General features: G+C 37.0%; 1 protein-coding gene across 1 annotated transcript in view; it reads left to right on the top strand.

The window, feature by feature from the left end:
• Positions 1-609: 609 nt before the first annotated feature.
• The window catches only part of CBWD3 (COBW domain containing 3), a 66,293-nt gene continuing 49,835 nt past the window's right edge, over positions 610-17,067 (top strand). The window contains 4 exon segments of the mRNA XM_044657358.1: positions 610-861; positions 8,359-8,445; positions 10,218-10,314; positions 11,403-11,494. Coding sequence (XP_044513293.1) covers positions 678-861; positions 8,359-8,445; positions 10,218-10,314; positions 11,403-11,494 — 460 coding nt within the window. The 5' untranslated portion in view covers positions 610-677.

A 17,067-nucleotide genomic window follows, 5' to 3' on the forward strand; every position in this document is an offset into this window, starting at 1 on the left:
TGAAATACAACATGCCTCAAGGGGTTTGCTGCGTTTAAAGGATTTAAAAATGGGTCAACTGTCTTCTATTTTACAGTTTTCTTTCCTGTTTCTGTTTTACATGGCCTCAGAATTTTTACATTATTAAGTATTAATAAGTAGTTCAGTTCACCCACCCAACACCTCTCATTTCTCAGCTCCATCCGACTCGGACCAGTGACCAGCCAAGTACCAGTCTTCCACTTGCAACTACTACATTGAAAGAAATCAACGGAGCAGGCAGGGTACCTTCTCTGCAAAGAATGTAGAATTAAAGACACAATTTCTCCCTTCTGGCCACTAGCCTCTCTCCGCCGCTTCCCTCTCTCTTATATAGGATTTGAGGGCGAGCCATGGTTTGTGCTTCACGTTGTCATTCAGCGTGTAGCCAATAGAGAGTTAGGAGTGGAAGAGTCACCGGTAGTCGAAGACTACTTCCGCTTAGGTCTAGGAGGCGTGAAGAAGCGAAGAAGTCTCGGAAGACGTGATTTCGTGAGATTTCAGTGCGTCGCATCGTACAGGTGTCAGGGGGCGGGGCCTGGTCTGCGTGTTTGGCGGCGTGTTTGGTAACGTGCTCTGCGTTGTCTCGGAGCTGGTTAATCGTCCTGTTCCTCTCTCTTGGCCGTGACTCGTATTCTCTTCGAACCCCTCCTGCTGAGATGCTTAGAACGAGTGGCCCCCTGGATGGGAAAGAGGAGGAACAGGAGGAGGAGGAGGAGGATTGCCCGGAGCTGGTCCCCATTGACATGCAGCATCAACCGCAGCCGCAGCCGCCAGAGGAGGAGGAGGGGAAGCCCGATCCCTATGCTAAGATCCCGGTCACGATTATCACTGGGTATTTAGGTAATTAAGCCAATCAGTAGTTTCGGGAACTCCCTGACTGAGACTTACGTTAAAAAATAATGATAATGATGATGGTGATAATAATGAATAATAATAAGAAGAACCACAAAGAGTTTGTGCCTTTACCCTCCCTGGAAGGAGACAACCCACTTCCCCTCTTTCCTAGGTCTGGGAGCAAGAGCTTCTCTGCAGCCAAGTTTGGTGGAAGAAAGGGAAAAAAGGAAGGAAGGAAAAAGGTAAAAAAAAGAAGGAAGGAAAAAGGAAGGAACGCATTGCATTTAATCAGAGAAACCCATGTTTGGAACTCCACTCTTTTTTATTTTTATAAAACCCTTACCTTCCACCTTAGAATCAATACTATGTATTGTTTCCAAGGCAGAAGAGTGGTAAGGGCTAGGCAGTGGGGCCAAGTGACTTGTCCAGAGTCACACAGCTAGGAAGTGGAACTCCACTCTTGACACTTAGAACGTTCCTGGCCCTAAGCCTCAGTTTTCCCCACCCAAATTGGAGTTCAAGGACATGCTTTCTACTTCCCATTTAACCCTATATATCCATGACCCCCAAGTTCCTTGGTCCAGATGATCTCTAAGGTGCCTTCCAGCTGTTAGTTTTGGCATTCTATGTTATAGAGATCCAAAAGATGATGATAATAGCTGACTTTTATATAGTGATAATTTTATCATTTAATAATGATAACTAACATTTTTATATTGGCAAAATACATTACAAGAATTCTCATTAAATATCAACAACAAGAAACTAGTGAGGTGGGTACCAATGGTATTATTAATACCATTTTATAGATGACAGAACTGAGACTTCTAGATTTAAGTGACTTCCTAGAGGTCACACAGCTTTTAAATTTGTCAGAGCTTGGGTTTGAATCCAAAATTTTCTGCCTCCATATCTAGCATTACTTCTCTGTAAAATGAGGGTTTGAGCTAGATAACCTCTTAAGACATCTTGTACCAGAGGTCTTTGCCTTATATTTTACTGAAAAAATAAAAATGGAGTCCTGTCTCTGAGAGCTCCCTCTTCTCCTCATTTCATATCAGCTGCCTTCTGCCACTTTCTCCTCCTTCACCCCTTTCTCCCATCATGAAGTGGCCTTTCTCCCTGCTAAGGCAAAACCCCTTTAGGTACATAATGATCCAATTCCATCCCATTCTCTATAGCAGATTGTCTTTTCTATCATCCCCACTCACTTGTCTTCAATCTCTATCTTCTACCTACAAATATACTCACACCTCCCTCATCCTCAGAAAATTCTCAAATGATCCATCCATCCTTGCTAGCTATCTTTCCTTAGCTGTGTGACCCTAGACAAGTCAGTTAACTGCCACCTGTTTCTTCATCAGTAAAATGAGGATGATAAGCACCTTCCTCACAAATTTTTGAGAATCAAATGAATTAATATTTGTAGAGGGCTTTACAAACCTTAAAAGCATAAAATGCTAAATGTTATTCTCATCCTATATCTCATTCCTTTTTTTGTCGCCAAATTTGAGAAGGCCCATCTACAATAGGTACCTCTTACTATGTTTCCACACCATCACTTTCCACACTCTAAATTCTCCTCCCTCTCCCTCTCCCTCTCCCTCTCTCTCTTCCTCTTCCTCTCTCTCCCTTCTCTCCCCTTCCTCCTCTTCCTTTCTCCCTCTCCTTCCCTACCTCCCCTTCTGTCCTAGTAATGACTCTGAGACAGAAGAGCCAGGGTTAGGCAGATGAAGTTAAGTGACTTGCCCAGGATCACAAAGCTAGGAGGTATCTGAGGTCAGACTTGCACCCAGGTATTCTAGGCATCAGGCCTGGTGCTCTATCCACAGTGTCAACTCCCTGCCCCACTAATGATCTCTTAATTGACAAATTTAATGGTGTTTTCTCAATCCTTGACCTTTTTGTGACAAATCATTCTCTTAATTTTCCTTCTACCCCTTGACCTCTCCTTAGTCCTTGGCTGAATCTTCATCTAGGAAATGCCTGATAACCAGGAATGTTCTACAGGACTCTGTCTTGGATCCTATTCTCTTCTCCCTCTATATCAGGGGTCTACAAACTATGACTGAAAGCCAAATCCAAAGAATGATTTTTTATATTTTTAAATACAATAAAATTTTACTTAAAAACATGAAAAACTATTCTTATTTTGGAGGCCATACAAGAACAATCATTTTGCTGACACCTACTCTATACTATTATCCTTAGTTATTTCATCAGCTCTGAAAGATTTAGCTACCTCTAGCCCGATGATTCTCAGATCTACTTATTCAGCTCTAATCTTTCTGCTGGCCTCCAGTTCCAACTGCTTGTCAGGAATCTTGAACTAGATATCCTGTAGACATTTTAAACTTAACGTGTTAAACTGATCTTATCTATCTTTCCTAACAAACCCTCCCTTCTTAACTTCCTTATGACTATAGACAGTACTGTTATTCTTCCAGTACCCCCCCCCCCCCCATCTCGGTGTAATCCTTGTCTCCTCACTCTCTCACCCCCTTCACTCCCATCCTGTTTGTTCAAGGTCTGTCAGTTTTACCCATTTAACATCTCTAGCCTAGGACACTTCTCTCCTGACACTGACACTGCCTTGGTGTTGGCTCTCGTCACCTCACACCTGCATTATTGTAGTAGCCAGTGTATCTGCCTTCCTCATGGCTCTTCCCTACTCTAGGCCATTTTTCCACTCAGTTGTCAAAATGATCTTCCAAAAGTATGTCTAATCATGCTACCCCCTTAAGAAATTCCAGTGACTACCTGTTATATCCAGGATCAAATATATAAAATCCTATTTGGCATTTGTAATTTTCCTAACCGGTCTTCCCCATCCCCTTCACTTCTCCTTCCCCACCACCATCCCCACAACCTTTCCAGTCCTCCATGTACTCTGATCCAGTGACACTAGCCTCCTTACTACTGTTCCTTGAGGAGGAGCCCTCCATCTCCCAACTGAGTCAGTCCTCAGTGCCTGGAATGTTCTCTCTCTCCTCTTCTCTGCCTCCTTACTTACTTCAAGTCCCAGCTCAAATCCTATCTTCTACAAGAAGCCTATCCTGATTCCCCTTCATGCTAGTGCCTACTCGTTAGTGGTTATCTTCAGTTTATCCTGTATAGCATTGTAGTTGTTTGCCTTTTGTCTCCCCTAGTTGCCCTGTGCCTCCTAATTCTTCAAGGAATCTCCATTTTGAGGGTGGGCTCTGAGGAGGCATCCCTCATTTTCTTTACCTTCATGATTCCATGGCCATGTCCCCCATCCCCTGTTTCTGGGCCTGCTTTCCCTTTGTTGATTTCATCCCACCACCAGGGCCAGAAGGGCCACTGAGCAATTAGCTTTCCCTCTTTCTCCATATTTCTTCCACCTCTTTTATGGGGTCTTCCCCCATTAGAATGTAACCTCTTTGAGGGCAGAGGAATGTTTTTCTTTTTGCTTGTCTTTGTATCCTCAGCACTTAGTACCATGTCTGGGACCTAGTAAGGCCTTTAGTAAATGCTTGTTGAGGGATTTACTGAAAAAAAAAAAAATTGCAGGTTATGGCAAAAGTATTTAGGTGAATCTTAATTTTAACGAATGGCTTCCAGTTTTCTGTGGAAGACATGCTTCATTTATTTATTTATTTGTTTGTTTGTTTTAGGTAAAAACCCTTACCTTAGGTCTTGGAGTCAATACTGTATACTGGCTCCAAGGCAGAAGAGTGGTAAGGGCTAGGCAATGGGGGTCAAGTGACTTGCCCAGGGTCACACAGCTGGGAAGTGTCTGAGGTCAGACTTGAACCCAGGACCTCCTGTCTCTAGGCCTGGCTCTCAATCCACTGAGCTACCCAGCTGCCCAGAAGACATACTTTAAAAAAAAGAATTGGGTCAGCTAGATGGCTCAGTGATGAAAGAACCAGGCGTGGAGATAGAAAGATCTGAATTCAAATAAGGTCTCAGATACTTTTTAGTTTTGTGACCCAGGCAAGTTACTTAATCTTAGTTGGCTAGCTATTATTTCTCTTCTGCTTTGGAACCTAGTACTTAGCATCAATTCTGGAAAGAGTAAGAGTTTCTAAAAGAAAGTAAAAAATGCTTACTGGGTGAAAAAGTTAACCACTTTTTTTTGTTTTTGTTTTTATATTTTTAAACCCTTAACTTCTGTGTATTAGTTCCTTGGTGGAAGAGTGGTAAGGGTAGGCAATGGGGGTCAAGTGACTTGCCCAGGGTCACACAGCTGGGAAGTGTCTGAGGCCAGATTTGAACCTAGGACCTCCCGTCTCTAGGTCTGGCTCTCAATCCACTGAGCTACCCAGCTGCCCCTTAACCATTTGTTTTTATTATAACACAGTATTAATATTAAGACTTGTGAGTTTGGTAGTGCCTCACTTAAAATAAGTCCAAGTATTGTTTAATTGAGGTTTGTTGTCGGAGTATATTCTTAGATGTTAAGGTCATATTAGCACTGGAGATCTTGTTATTTTTTTGGTCAGACTTTTAATGTATGAAAATGAAAAATATTCAAATTGATTTCATAAAAATGAGCATTTGTTTATTGGTTAAACATTACTTATCTGTAGGAAAAGCTAGAGAATTTCATAGCATCTTCCAGAGGTAAACTGGGGAAGAATTAATATGAAACTGACTTATTTTTTAAAATATATAGTGCTTTAAGGTTTGCAAAACTCTTTGCAAACATCTCATTTTTACCTCATAGCACCCTGGAAGGCAGGTGCTATTATTTAAACCATTACCAAGTATCCATTCCAAGGCAAAAGAGAGGTTAGGGTTAGGCAATTGGGGTTAAGTGACTTGCCCAGAGTCACACACTTAGGAAGTGTCTGAGGCTGGTTTTGAATTCAAGAAGGTAAGTCTTCCTGACTCAAGGCTTGGTCCTCTATCCACTGAGCCACCTAGCTGCCCGATTATCCCATTTTACAGTGGAGGAAACTGAGGCAGACAGGTTTACTGACTTACCCAGGGTCACATAGCTAGTAAAATTCTATACTGTATTCAATCTTAGGTCTTCTTGACCCTGAATCCAACAATATACAAGACTTTACCTTATTGTTAATTAGTGTTTCGTTTCTCTATTTTGTCTTCTGTTCTATTTTTCTTTGAAATATACAGAATCATTTACTTGCATTATGATTTAAAATAGCTCAGAGCCCCAGAGAAGTTAGATGGTCATAAATATATTCAAGGACAGAGTCAGAATTCAAAACCAGGTACAGATTAAAATTCTTCTTACCTTTTGGTCTTAGGCTATCCTAGTTTGTGCCCTTCTATATATTTCCTACATAGAGGACATGCAAAATATTTTAATAACTCAAGGGTCCCAGTTTAGCCCTCATTCAGAGTATCTGAGATGCTGCCATTCTTCCTGCATACCTGGCCCATGTCCTTGATAATAGCTTTCATGCCACTTCTCTCACTTGAGTCTTGGTTGCTATGAATGCCTGTACAACCCACTTATGCCTATCATACTTCTTTTCCGTTGTCTGCTGGGTCACCTTTTTAACTATTTCAAGATTTTGGTGTTTCTTGCCTTGCTTTATAGAATCATAAAAGGAGAAGAGAATATATATATAAAGAATAATTTCTAAGGAATAAATAAATGTATAAAGGTAATTTTATAAATTTATAAATTTTACAAAAATAAATTTATAAAGCACCTACTATATGTTAGGCACTTTTACTCATTTGATCCTCATCACAGGCTTGTGAAGTTGTGCAGTTTTATCCCCATTTTCTAGTTAAGGAAACTGAGGCAAACAGGGTTAAATGACTTGCCCAGGATCACACAGCTAGTAAGTGCCTGAAACCCATTTCAAAGCTCAAGTCTTCTGACTCCAGCCCATTATTCTCAACTCACTGTACCCCCAGCTCCTTTGAAACTATCCTAAATCAAGATCTAATCTAATCCACAAAATACTTCTTTAAAAAGTTTCATGTTGAATATTTTATTTATATGGTAGTTGTCTTTGTAACATGTGCACGCCCTGAATAATCTGCCCGGAAAACAAATGTCTAAATATGCCTGAAGGAAAATTAAGGTATGTCTTTTACCTTAGTTTTATTTTGAGTGAAAATTTTCAGACATTTTAAAGGAATTATTATGAGATGTTAATTCTAGAGTCATTGTTATTCTATCCGTTGTTGCCTATGTGAATATTTAAAATTGAAAAAAAAATTCAACAAGCATAATTATATTTGGGGTTATCTTTAGCAATGTGGATCATAACTATTCTGATTCTTCTACATGTGAATAAATATGGGATAATATGCCACCTGCTGGATGAAGATAATATAGCAAGACTTTATTTTTCACAAATATTGTTTTCCTAAACTTCATTGTATTTCTATAGTCCTAACGCAACTCCTAGGCATTTAATAAAGGCATACTTTTAGAGTAGCAGAAGTAGCTCTCTTTTCATTCTGTATTGGCTTATCACCAGGTGTTTTGAATTTTAAAATAAATCAGATGGTAGGTGTTAAATAGTGGGTCTTCAGGTTCAATTTATAGAGCAGAGAAAGAATTGTCAGTGTCAAGAAATCATACAAAACTGCCTGATATTATATTTCATAAGCCATAACAACAAAAACGCTTTCATATCATTTGCATTCAGAATCCCAAGAAGGAAATACTTTAATTTCAAGGAGTTTTCGCGCTTATATTGAATGCTTGGTTCTATGGATCTGGAATGTCTGTTACAGTGGTTCCCAAACTTTTTTGGCCTACTGCCCCCTTTCCAGAAAAAATATTACTTAGTGGGCCCCACCCCCATCACCGCCCCCTTACAGTTATTCACTGCCCCCAAATGTACCTGTGGCCATCACCACTCTCCTGGATCGCTGCAGCACCCACCAGGGGGCAGTGGCGCCCTCTTTGGGAATCACTGGCCTATTACTTGGGTTGCTATTCTAGCAATAATATATATTAATTTTGAGGTAGTTTCAGTGGAGCACAGTGGTCCATCCAATTGGTATTATTAACATTATCTTTTTGTAGACTGAGCATTTTGACCATCTAAAATTTTCTTTTGATCTTTTCCTTTATTATTTTCTTTTAAGTAAAACTACTTAAAAATCTGAGGCATAGCATTTGAGCAATAGAACTAAATGAATGGAGTTCTTAAGAGCATTCAGGGCCAGGGAGCAGCTGGGTGGCTCAGTGGATTGAGAGACAGGTTTAGAGATGGGAGGTCCTGGGTTCAAATATTACCTCAAACACTTTCTAGTTGTGTGACCTTGGACAAGTTACTTAATCCTCATTGCTTAGCCCTTACTAATCTGCCTTAGAACCAATACACAGTATTGATTCTAAGATGGAAGGTTAGGGTTTAAAAAAAAAAAAGCTTTAAGGGCCCTACAATCTTATGAAATAGACTTAGAATATTGATTTTCAGTTTGGGGTATTTGGGTTTTTTCTTTCTTTTTTTTATTGATGGTGTTTAGAGAGGGATAGGAGACTGAAAACAAATGAAAAATGGAGTTTGCAATTCTGAAACTAGTATCATTGTTTTCTAGGTGCTGGAAAGACAACTCTCCTTAACTACATTTTGACTGAACAACATAACAAAAGAATAGCAGTTATTTTAAATGAGTTTGGGGAAGGTAAGTAAAGTTATGGAAACTGATATCATAGGAATCTAGGTCAGAGATGAATTTATCTCAGTGGTTTAAAAACTAGTTCATGTTTAGTTTATTAATTGTTCATTATTAAAATTTAGGGCATAAGAAATGATACAACTTCAGATTAGGATAAATTTGATAAGTTTAAATGATACAAGTATGGTTGATAAAAGTGATTTGGTGATACAGTTGGTTGACACCAAACACCAAAATTTAATTTTCATACTAAATAACAAAAATGTATTTTTGGTCATTCTAGATTTTTCAAGGTCTAGAAATAAGCTAATCTTGAATTTTGTAGCTCTTGTACTCTGAGCATAATTTCTTCTCCTCCCTCCCCCCTAACTCTTACCTTCTGCCTTAATGGCAAGGACTAGGCAATGAGGATTAAATGACTTATCCAGGGCACCCAGCTAGGAAGTTTCTGAGGTCAGATTTTAATTCAGATCCTCCTGAATCCAGGTTTAGTGCTCTATTTATTGTGCTACCTAGCTGCCCCCTATTATTCTTACTGCTAAATTAAAGAGAATGATCGAATGTTTACCTCTGGCTCACATTCAGAACCCTGAAAATCCTTCTCTAAAGCCTTTTTTCAGCAATCTAAAATTTAAAAGTTATAAGAAAAGTTTTCATTTTTGTTGGTCACTAACAGTGAACTAGGTACTATATTGAATATGAAACAGATTTCTGATTCTTTTTCTTTTTATAAGTGGGAAAAATAAAATGAAAAATTCCTTTATAATGACCTATCATTTAGAATCACAAAGGAATTTAATGTGTTGTTTGAGGGAGTACTTCTTGGAAGTTGTAGGAATATGGTATTTAAATTGAAAGTTGAGGACTATACCTTGCTAATTAACTTGAATTTATTTTTCTTTTCCAAAGCTAGGACTGGTTGGGTACCTAGTTTTAGAAACAATGATTTAATAAAGAAATTTGGGGGGAATGGACCAAACCAATTCAAAGCAGCATCTACTCTGCTGACTTAATCATAAAAAGTTTCATAGGAGCACTGAGAAGTTAGGAACGACTTGAATTTAGGTCTTCTAATCTTAAAGCCAACTTTTCTGTACACCACACCATGAAGAATAAAAAGCAGAAAGCCAGAGGGCGATATCCCTTAGCAGTTTGAGGGGAAGCAGATATCAAGCCCAAATTTTCTATTCCAGAAAGAAGAAACCCATTTTCATCATAGACAGCAAAGCAGTGTTTTGAAGATAGTTATTTTGAATTAAAAAAAAAATGTAAGGAATAAATTCTTATCTTAAAGAAGATGTAAGTAGCATTATTTTTTATGTGTGCCACCATATTAAATATTTTGACCTTTGGAATGAGCATTGGTTTAAATATCATCCTTTCTAAAAATGTGGATGTTTAAGTATTTTGTTCAACATTTTTCGTTTACATTATAGTAGTCTGCAGTGTTTTAGCTTTTTTCCCCCCTTAGTTTTCAAAAACTATTAAGCCAAAAAAATTTTAGAAAAGGAATTATTGAGAAATCTGAGCTGGCAAATTACTTCTGATGCTAATAATATTTCCCAGTATTTTGGAAAAATTCTTTTTATTTGATGTGTAGTTGAATGCTTATTGAAGAAAAAATTGAATTGTATTTTGCAATATAACCAATATCAATAGCATCTGGATATAAAACATTTAGAAATCTGATTTTTTTTTTGGAGTAGCTTGTTAATCTTTCATTTTTACTTGGCCAATGAACATATTGTTTAAAAATGCTTTGTTGCTTTGTATCCTAGGAAGTGCATTGGAGAAATCCTTAGCTGTAAGCCAAGGTGGGGAGCTATATGAAGAATGGTTGGAGCTTCGAAATGGTTGCCTCTGCTGCTCAGTAAAGTGAGGAATGTTCGTGTATTACTTTCTTCGAGTTTGTCAATTTTATGTTCAGTTTTAGTTAATTTTTCATTTCATGTTAACTTTAGCATATTTTCTGACCAAATACTGACCAAAGTAATTTTTTAAGAAGTCATTTTAAGTAATGATTTATTACTGGCTTTTATGTTAACTTGTTTTTGCTAGTAGTTCAGTGCTTAGATTTGTTGAGTATATACTGGATTTATAATACTTTAAATCAACATTTGGTTAAATTTATACTCTTTTCAGGTAATTTTTAATAGTTATAGCTGTAAAAAAATCAATTCATAAAACATTAGGTTTTTAAAAAATCGTCCTAGAATGAGAAACAGAGCATTTCATTTTGAAACTCTCAGAAATTATGGGAATAAATTTTTAAAAAGTGGGGGGAGACATTTATTTTGTACTAGTAATAACATTGATAATGATGTCAGAAGACAAATATAACACCAGTGTTAAAATTATATATCAGAGTGAGAATAATTATGTTGTTGCTTTTTAGGTCAAATTTCTCAAGTACAATTGTATCCTTTTATTGACAGTGTTAAGTTTTCTCTAGTTTACCAAAATACTTCTTTTCTTAAGAACATAATCTTTATTCTTAGTATATCTATGAGGACAAAAGAGTTGACATTAAATCTCATAACCCTTATTCTGGATAAAATAGCTTGATACTTACCGAAAAACTCTTGACAAGTTATAAAATTGTGAATCTAGAACAGTACAAAATATTATTTTCCTGTTAGTACTAATTGTATGAACATACTTTAGTAACTAAAATATGTATTAGCCATGTAAATCAATCCTACTTACTTTTTTAAGAAAAAACTTCACAGTGGGGTCTTCATTTCCTTAAGCTCCTAAGAATACTTCTTTAATGTATCATTTTATTGATATTATCAAATACATAACAATTTCATGAGAGTTTTTTGAGTAAATTAATTCTTTGGGCCTATAGAAAATTTGATTTTTTTTTTCTGTTTCTAGAGATAGTAAAAGATGTTTATAATGCTAAGTTTTTGAATCCTCAGGTACTGATCCTCATTTGTTATGCTTTGATTTTTTTATAGGGATAATGGCCTGAAAGCTATTGAGAATTTGATGCAGAAAAAGGGAAAATTTGATTACATACTGTTAGAAACAACTGGTTTGGCAGATCCTGGTAAGAAGTGTTATTATCAATCATCACTTTATACAATGTAGTTTCAGACTTCTGAAAATAGTTGCGTAACAAAGGATTAATAACTTAAAGAGATTTTAAGGCTTCTCTTGAGTTTCTTACTTCTTACTGATGTAAAAATAGCAACAGATCATCCCTTCTCATATTCTCTTTTGACAAGTGTATATGGATTAAGGAATTCTTTAATGGTCATTAATTATCTTTAAAATGTAAACTTTTGTTGAATTCTTTCATGAGGGCAAATATTACAATAAAGATAGTGTTCTTACTTTCATTAGTCTTACTCAAGAAAATTTTATATGTGATGCTTCAGGGATCTATTTAGTTTTGAAATGGATAGGTTTCATGTCTGCTTAGTCTTTTTTAAACTTTTTTTTGTGGTCTTTAAAGGATATGCAAATATTTCATGTTGTAGTTCTAGTAGCTTTTGTTCTTTATCTACCTTGGGTCATAAAAAGTCATCTTCAGAATGATTGTGCTAATGATCTATATTGGTTCTGGATTATTCATATTGGGACATATTTTGTGCCTATTAGTTGAAAGGTCATAAATTATAGGTATACATTGTACCTCTTTCATGCATTGTTGCTACATTGGTTGATTTTGTTTAAATTTTTTGTTATCAGGCAAATAACTGTGGGGGCATTACTGGGAAGAGATTGTGGTAAAATGGAACCTGCATGCATTAATGAAACAAAAGCAGCCAGAGGAGGGAAGGAAGGAGAGAGAAAGACAGAAAGGGAGAGAGGGAGAATAAGAATAAGAATAAAAATATTTCGTTTGAGTTCCACAAAAAGAGGATTAATCATGGCCCACTTCTAGCAATTATCATAATCAAACATGCTTTTTTAATCTCTAAAATAGATTTTAAAAAATATTTAGAAGTTAAATAAAACTTTTTTCACTCAGTTGGAGTATGCTTCTATATGGTTTTGAAAATTTGAAGTGTCACTACTATTATTTCTTTTTAAATCTAGCCTAATTCCACTTAAGCTCATAGTCCTGTGGGCTAATTTACATGGCTAACATAGAATATAATTTATTCATAAAGAACATTTGTTTAGTGGACCAAACACATGAAAAAATGAGGATGTACTTGAAAGGGAACTCAAAGGTAATTGATTTGTAAATAGCTGAAAAACATTGCATTTCAGCAAGAGTTTCACTGTTGATACTCCAAATGTCTTTGTGAAATGACCATTGAGAGGCTATTAGGTTCATTTCCTTCAATGGCATCAACTTTGGTATTCCAATAAATGAAACCAGAAGACAAAAGGAAGTTTCAGTTAAATATATTCTTCCCAGGTTATCTTTGAAAATATAAATCATGGAGAAAGCAATATTGGTTCTTTCATTCATCCAAAGGGAACAAGGAATATTTCATGAAATATTTGGTCATCAAATTGGAATACTCATAAGTATTTGTAAAGACTAGTGTTGTAAGGAAGATTACTTAGTTATTAGTTAATATAGTGATTATAGCGTATGCCAACCTCTATTGTAAAAGATGGAGCGATAAAGACTTAGAATGTCCAAGTTTAAATCAACTTATATTTTGATAGTGATTATTTCATTACAAAAGTGAACATAGGAAAGGACAACAGAAAATATTGTTCCAAAGTCAGGAATGAGAGCCTGTAATGGGGAGATTAAACACTAGCACCCAGGCTGCCAGGTTGACTCTAAAGACCTAAGAGTTCTGTAATGGAATGGAGCCGGGATTTTGAAAGGGGTGGGAGTTTCACCAAGCTGGAGGAAAGGAGGTGTTGGGTGGCTGTGTGGTCCAGCTTTTGCCAAATACCCCAGGAGCTGTCAGTGTGGGGATACCACTTCTTCAAGGAAACATCGTGGCCTAGGTTGAGGAAAGGACTGGGTTATCTGTTGGTGGACAACAGATCAATCTTCCTTACTCCCTGGAGTCTGCTTTGAAGTAACTGGCTGCATTTGAATTTATCCTGTAACATCTTTGACCAGCTTGGAGCATCTCTGAACCTGTACTGTGAGAACCCCTCATGAGCCCCTCCTAGATTAGTTAGAGACCAGCTTAGTTAGAAGTCTACTTAGTTAAACTATTAGGCTATTCTTTAGAATAGAAATGCCCCTCTCCCTACTTCTTTTAGTTATTACAAATAAACCCAGTTTGTTAGCACTTTTTGTCTCTTCTTAGTTAAAAGAACCCACTTCATTGGTTTTCCCTGGTTGGCCAGGTTGGTAGTTACTGGCCAACTGCCATTCCCAAAACTCACATCCCTATTAGGTTTACCTGTGTTCCTCTGTCTTTCCCTTGTGAGGTGTGGGTGTGTCCCAATTTATTATGATTCCCATTCCTAATATGATCTTTTTTCAAACCCAATGAGTTGAAAACTATGAAGAAGTCTTTGGTCTATGGTTCATAAATACTTTTTTCAAAAAAAATATTGGGAAGTACTGGACCCAAGTCCTAGCAAGTACCTCCAAAATTCGCCAAAAAAAATTTAATTACCTTTTAATTGCAGAAAATGACTTATCATAAGGTGGGTGTCATTTCTTTCATTATTGTTTTAAACCCTTAACCTTCTGCCTACAATATTATGTCTTGATTCCAAGGCAGAAGAGTGGTAAGGGCTAGGCAATGGGGGTTAAGTGACTTGCCCAGGGTCATACAACTAGGAAGTGTCTGAGGCTAGATTTGAACCCAGGACCTCCCATCTTTAGGTCTGGCTCTCAATTCATTGAGCTCCCTGGCTGCCCACAGGAGTCATTTCTAAATCAACTCTCTGTATCAGTAGTTTACTTCCTGGAGCCAAGATCAAAATTAGTACAAAAATACAATAAAGAATAGAACTGAGAAAAATATATAGCATATAATTGAAACAGATTCAGCCTGATCTACTTAAATGAATTTTTAATGCCAAAAAAATCAGAAGTGGGGGCAGCTAGATAGCTCAGTGGATTGAGAGCCAGACCTAGAGACGGGAGATCCTGGGTTCAGATCTAGCCTCAAACACTTTCTAGCTGTGTGACCCTGGGCAAGTCACTTAACCCGCATTGCCTAGCTCTTACCATTCTTCTGCCTTGGAACCAATACATAGTATTGATTTTAGGCAGAAGGTAAAGGTTTAAAAAAAAATTAAAAGTGAACAGAGGAAAGGATGTTTGATTACAACTAATTAAAACAATTTTAACTATTAATAAATTGCCATGAAAAGGAGACCCTAAAAGCAACTTTGTTTAGAAAACCCTTTTTCTTGTCAGATAAAGAAATAGGAAGTCAAGGGCAACATGGCATGGTTTTGTATGTAAATTAATTTTTGGAATCTTAAGAAGGAGGATAATAATGATACTATCTAACATTTACATAATGCTTACCTTGTGCTTTTTTTCCCTTCCTCTCAAAGGTTATATAAAATGGGAATTTCAAAAATGCAGCTAGATGGTTTGGTAGATTGAACTGTGGACCAAGAATCAGGAAGACCTAAGTTCAAACCTAGCTTCAGACATTTACATAGCTCTAGAACTTTGAGCAAGTCATATAACCTATACCTGCCTTGGTTTCCTTATCTGTAAAATAGGGATAATAATAGCACTTACCTCCCATGGTTGTTATGAGAAATAACATAAAATATGTGCAAACTACCTTAGAAACCTAAAGATAGTACGTTAAATGCCAGCTATTATTTAATATTATTCATTTCTTACAAATTACCTCAATACTTTTTTTCCTCAAATGTCAGACATTTTTTATTTTTTCCCCTACCCCGTTATAAACTGAGTCATTTATATTTACACTGACAGTTGTTTACAACTTTGTTACAACAGTTGTTACAGCATCTTTCCTCCTGCATCTGCCTCAGACTTTCTGGTTGTTTTCTTTTGTAATATCTTGTCATATAATACCTGATAAATCATTTAAATCATCTTTTTTTCTCCATTGATTAAAAAAAATACATTTTCCTAGTGAGACTAGAATCTACTGACTAGCTTCTAATTTTTAACACTGAGGACCCAAAGTTATCTGACTTTGGCCAAGTTAGTAGACAAACGTGTCTTGTTTTCCCCTTTTAGCCCATTTCTTGTTTCTGTTCCTAAAATGCCTTTCTAAATTTAGTTACTGAGTTTTCTATTAATTTTCTAGTTGGTGTAAGACCTGCAGCAAAAACTCCCTGGAAGAGTCCTTTTGGCCTTCTTTCCTTTCCTCTTTTTCTGCCTTTTTTTCCTATTATATATTTTTCCCCAATTATATGTAGATACAATTTTTAATAATCGTTTTCTGACATTTTGTGATTCATGTTCTTTATATTCCTCCCACCCCTCCTCCCTCCCAAGAAAGCAAGATATATGATATAGGTTATACATGTACTATCATGCAATACATATTTCTGTTTTCATCATTTTGGGGGAAAAAGACACATTGCTTTATACAAGGGGAAAAAAGTACATGGAGGAAATACAGTAAAGACTGGCATGATTCAGTCTGCATTTGGACTCTTGTCAGTCTGTTCTATGGGGGTGGATATCCTTTTCCATTAGGAATTCCTAGGAGTTGTCTTGGATCCTTGTAACTTCAGTACTTTTTTAAAAACCCTTTCCTTCTGTCTTCATCCATCCAGGGCAGAAGAAAGGTAAGGGCTAGGCAATGGGGGTTAAGCGATTTGCCCAGGCAAGGCCTCCCATCTCTAGACCTCCCTCTCAATCCACTAAGCCACCTAGATGCCCCCAACTTCAGGACTTTTTAAAAGAATTATGATTTCCTTGGTTTGGAGAGTCCCTCTTTGGAAGCCAGTTGAAACTTCTCTGTTCTGTATTAGGCAGTATTCTTGTCGCTGTGGCCAGCCTTCTTCTAATAAGCCTCTCCCAACAAACTTGGCTAGATTGGGCATTAGGCAGCATCTTTCATGGGGACTGTACCCAAGCTTCAGCAGATTAATCACAGCAATCAGGATGACCTGCTGAGAATCGATTGAAGACACAGAGTCTCTCCATCCCATGATCAGAGTAGGACTGCAGTGAGGACTTAGAAATTGTTAGTATAAAAATGTTTTTAAATAGACATTGAGTCAGATCATCTGGGCTGTAGCCAGGGTGTGGGGCCTTGGGCAAGCCTCTTACTGTCTCTGAGCCACTGTTTCTTCAGCTGTTAAAACCAAACCAAACCTATGGTAGATGTCAACATTGACAGCCTTGCAGGGGTCTGGGATGAGGCTCAAAGGATTCAGTGCATGTTAAACAGCTCTCTGTGCCCTGTCCCCATCGTGGTTCATTTTTCTAAGTTAACTTTTATTCAGCAGGATGAAGACACTAATAACATGTTAGAATTAGATGCAGAATTCTAACCATCTTAAGTCTCTAGACTGCAGCAAATAGGTGACTGCTGCAACCACCCTTAACATAATAATAATAGTTATCACTGATTTGTAGCACTTTAAGTTTGCAAAAAGCTTTAAATATGTGATTTTTACATTATCTTTAAATATACTAAATATAAATACAATATTTAAATACATGCATCTTTAAATACATTAATATATTCATTCTCACATGACCATATGAAGTAAATGCTACAGGTACATTATACA

The sequence above is a fragment of the Gracilinanus agilis genome, chromosome 1 (genome assembly GCF_016433145.1).
Source record: "Gracilinanus agilis isolate LMUSP501 chromosome 1, AgileGrace, whole genome shotgun sequence".
Taxonomy (NCBI): domain Eukaryota; kingdom Metazoa; phylum Chordata; class Mammalia; order Didelphimorphia; family Didelphidae; genus Gracilinanus; species Gracilinanus agilis.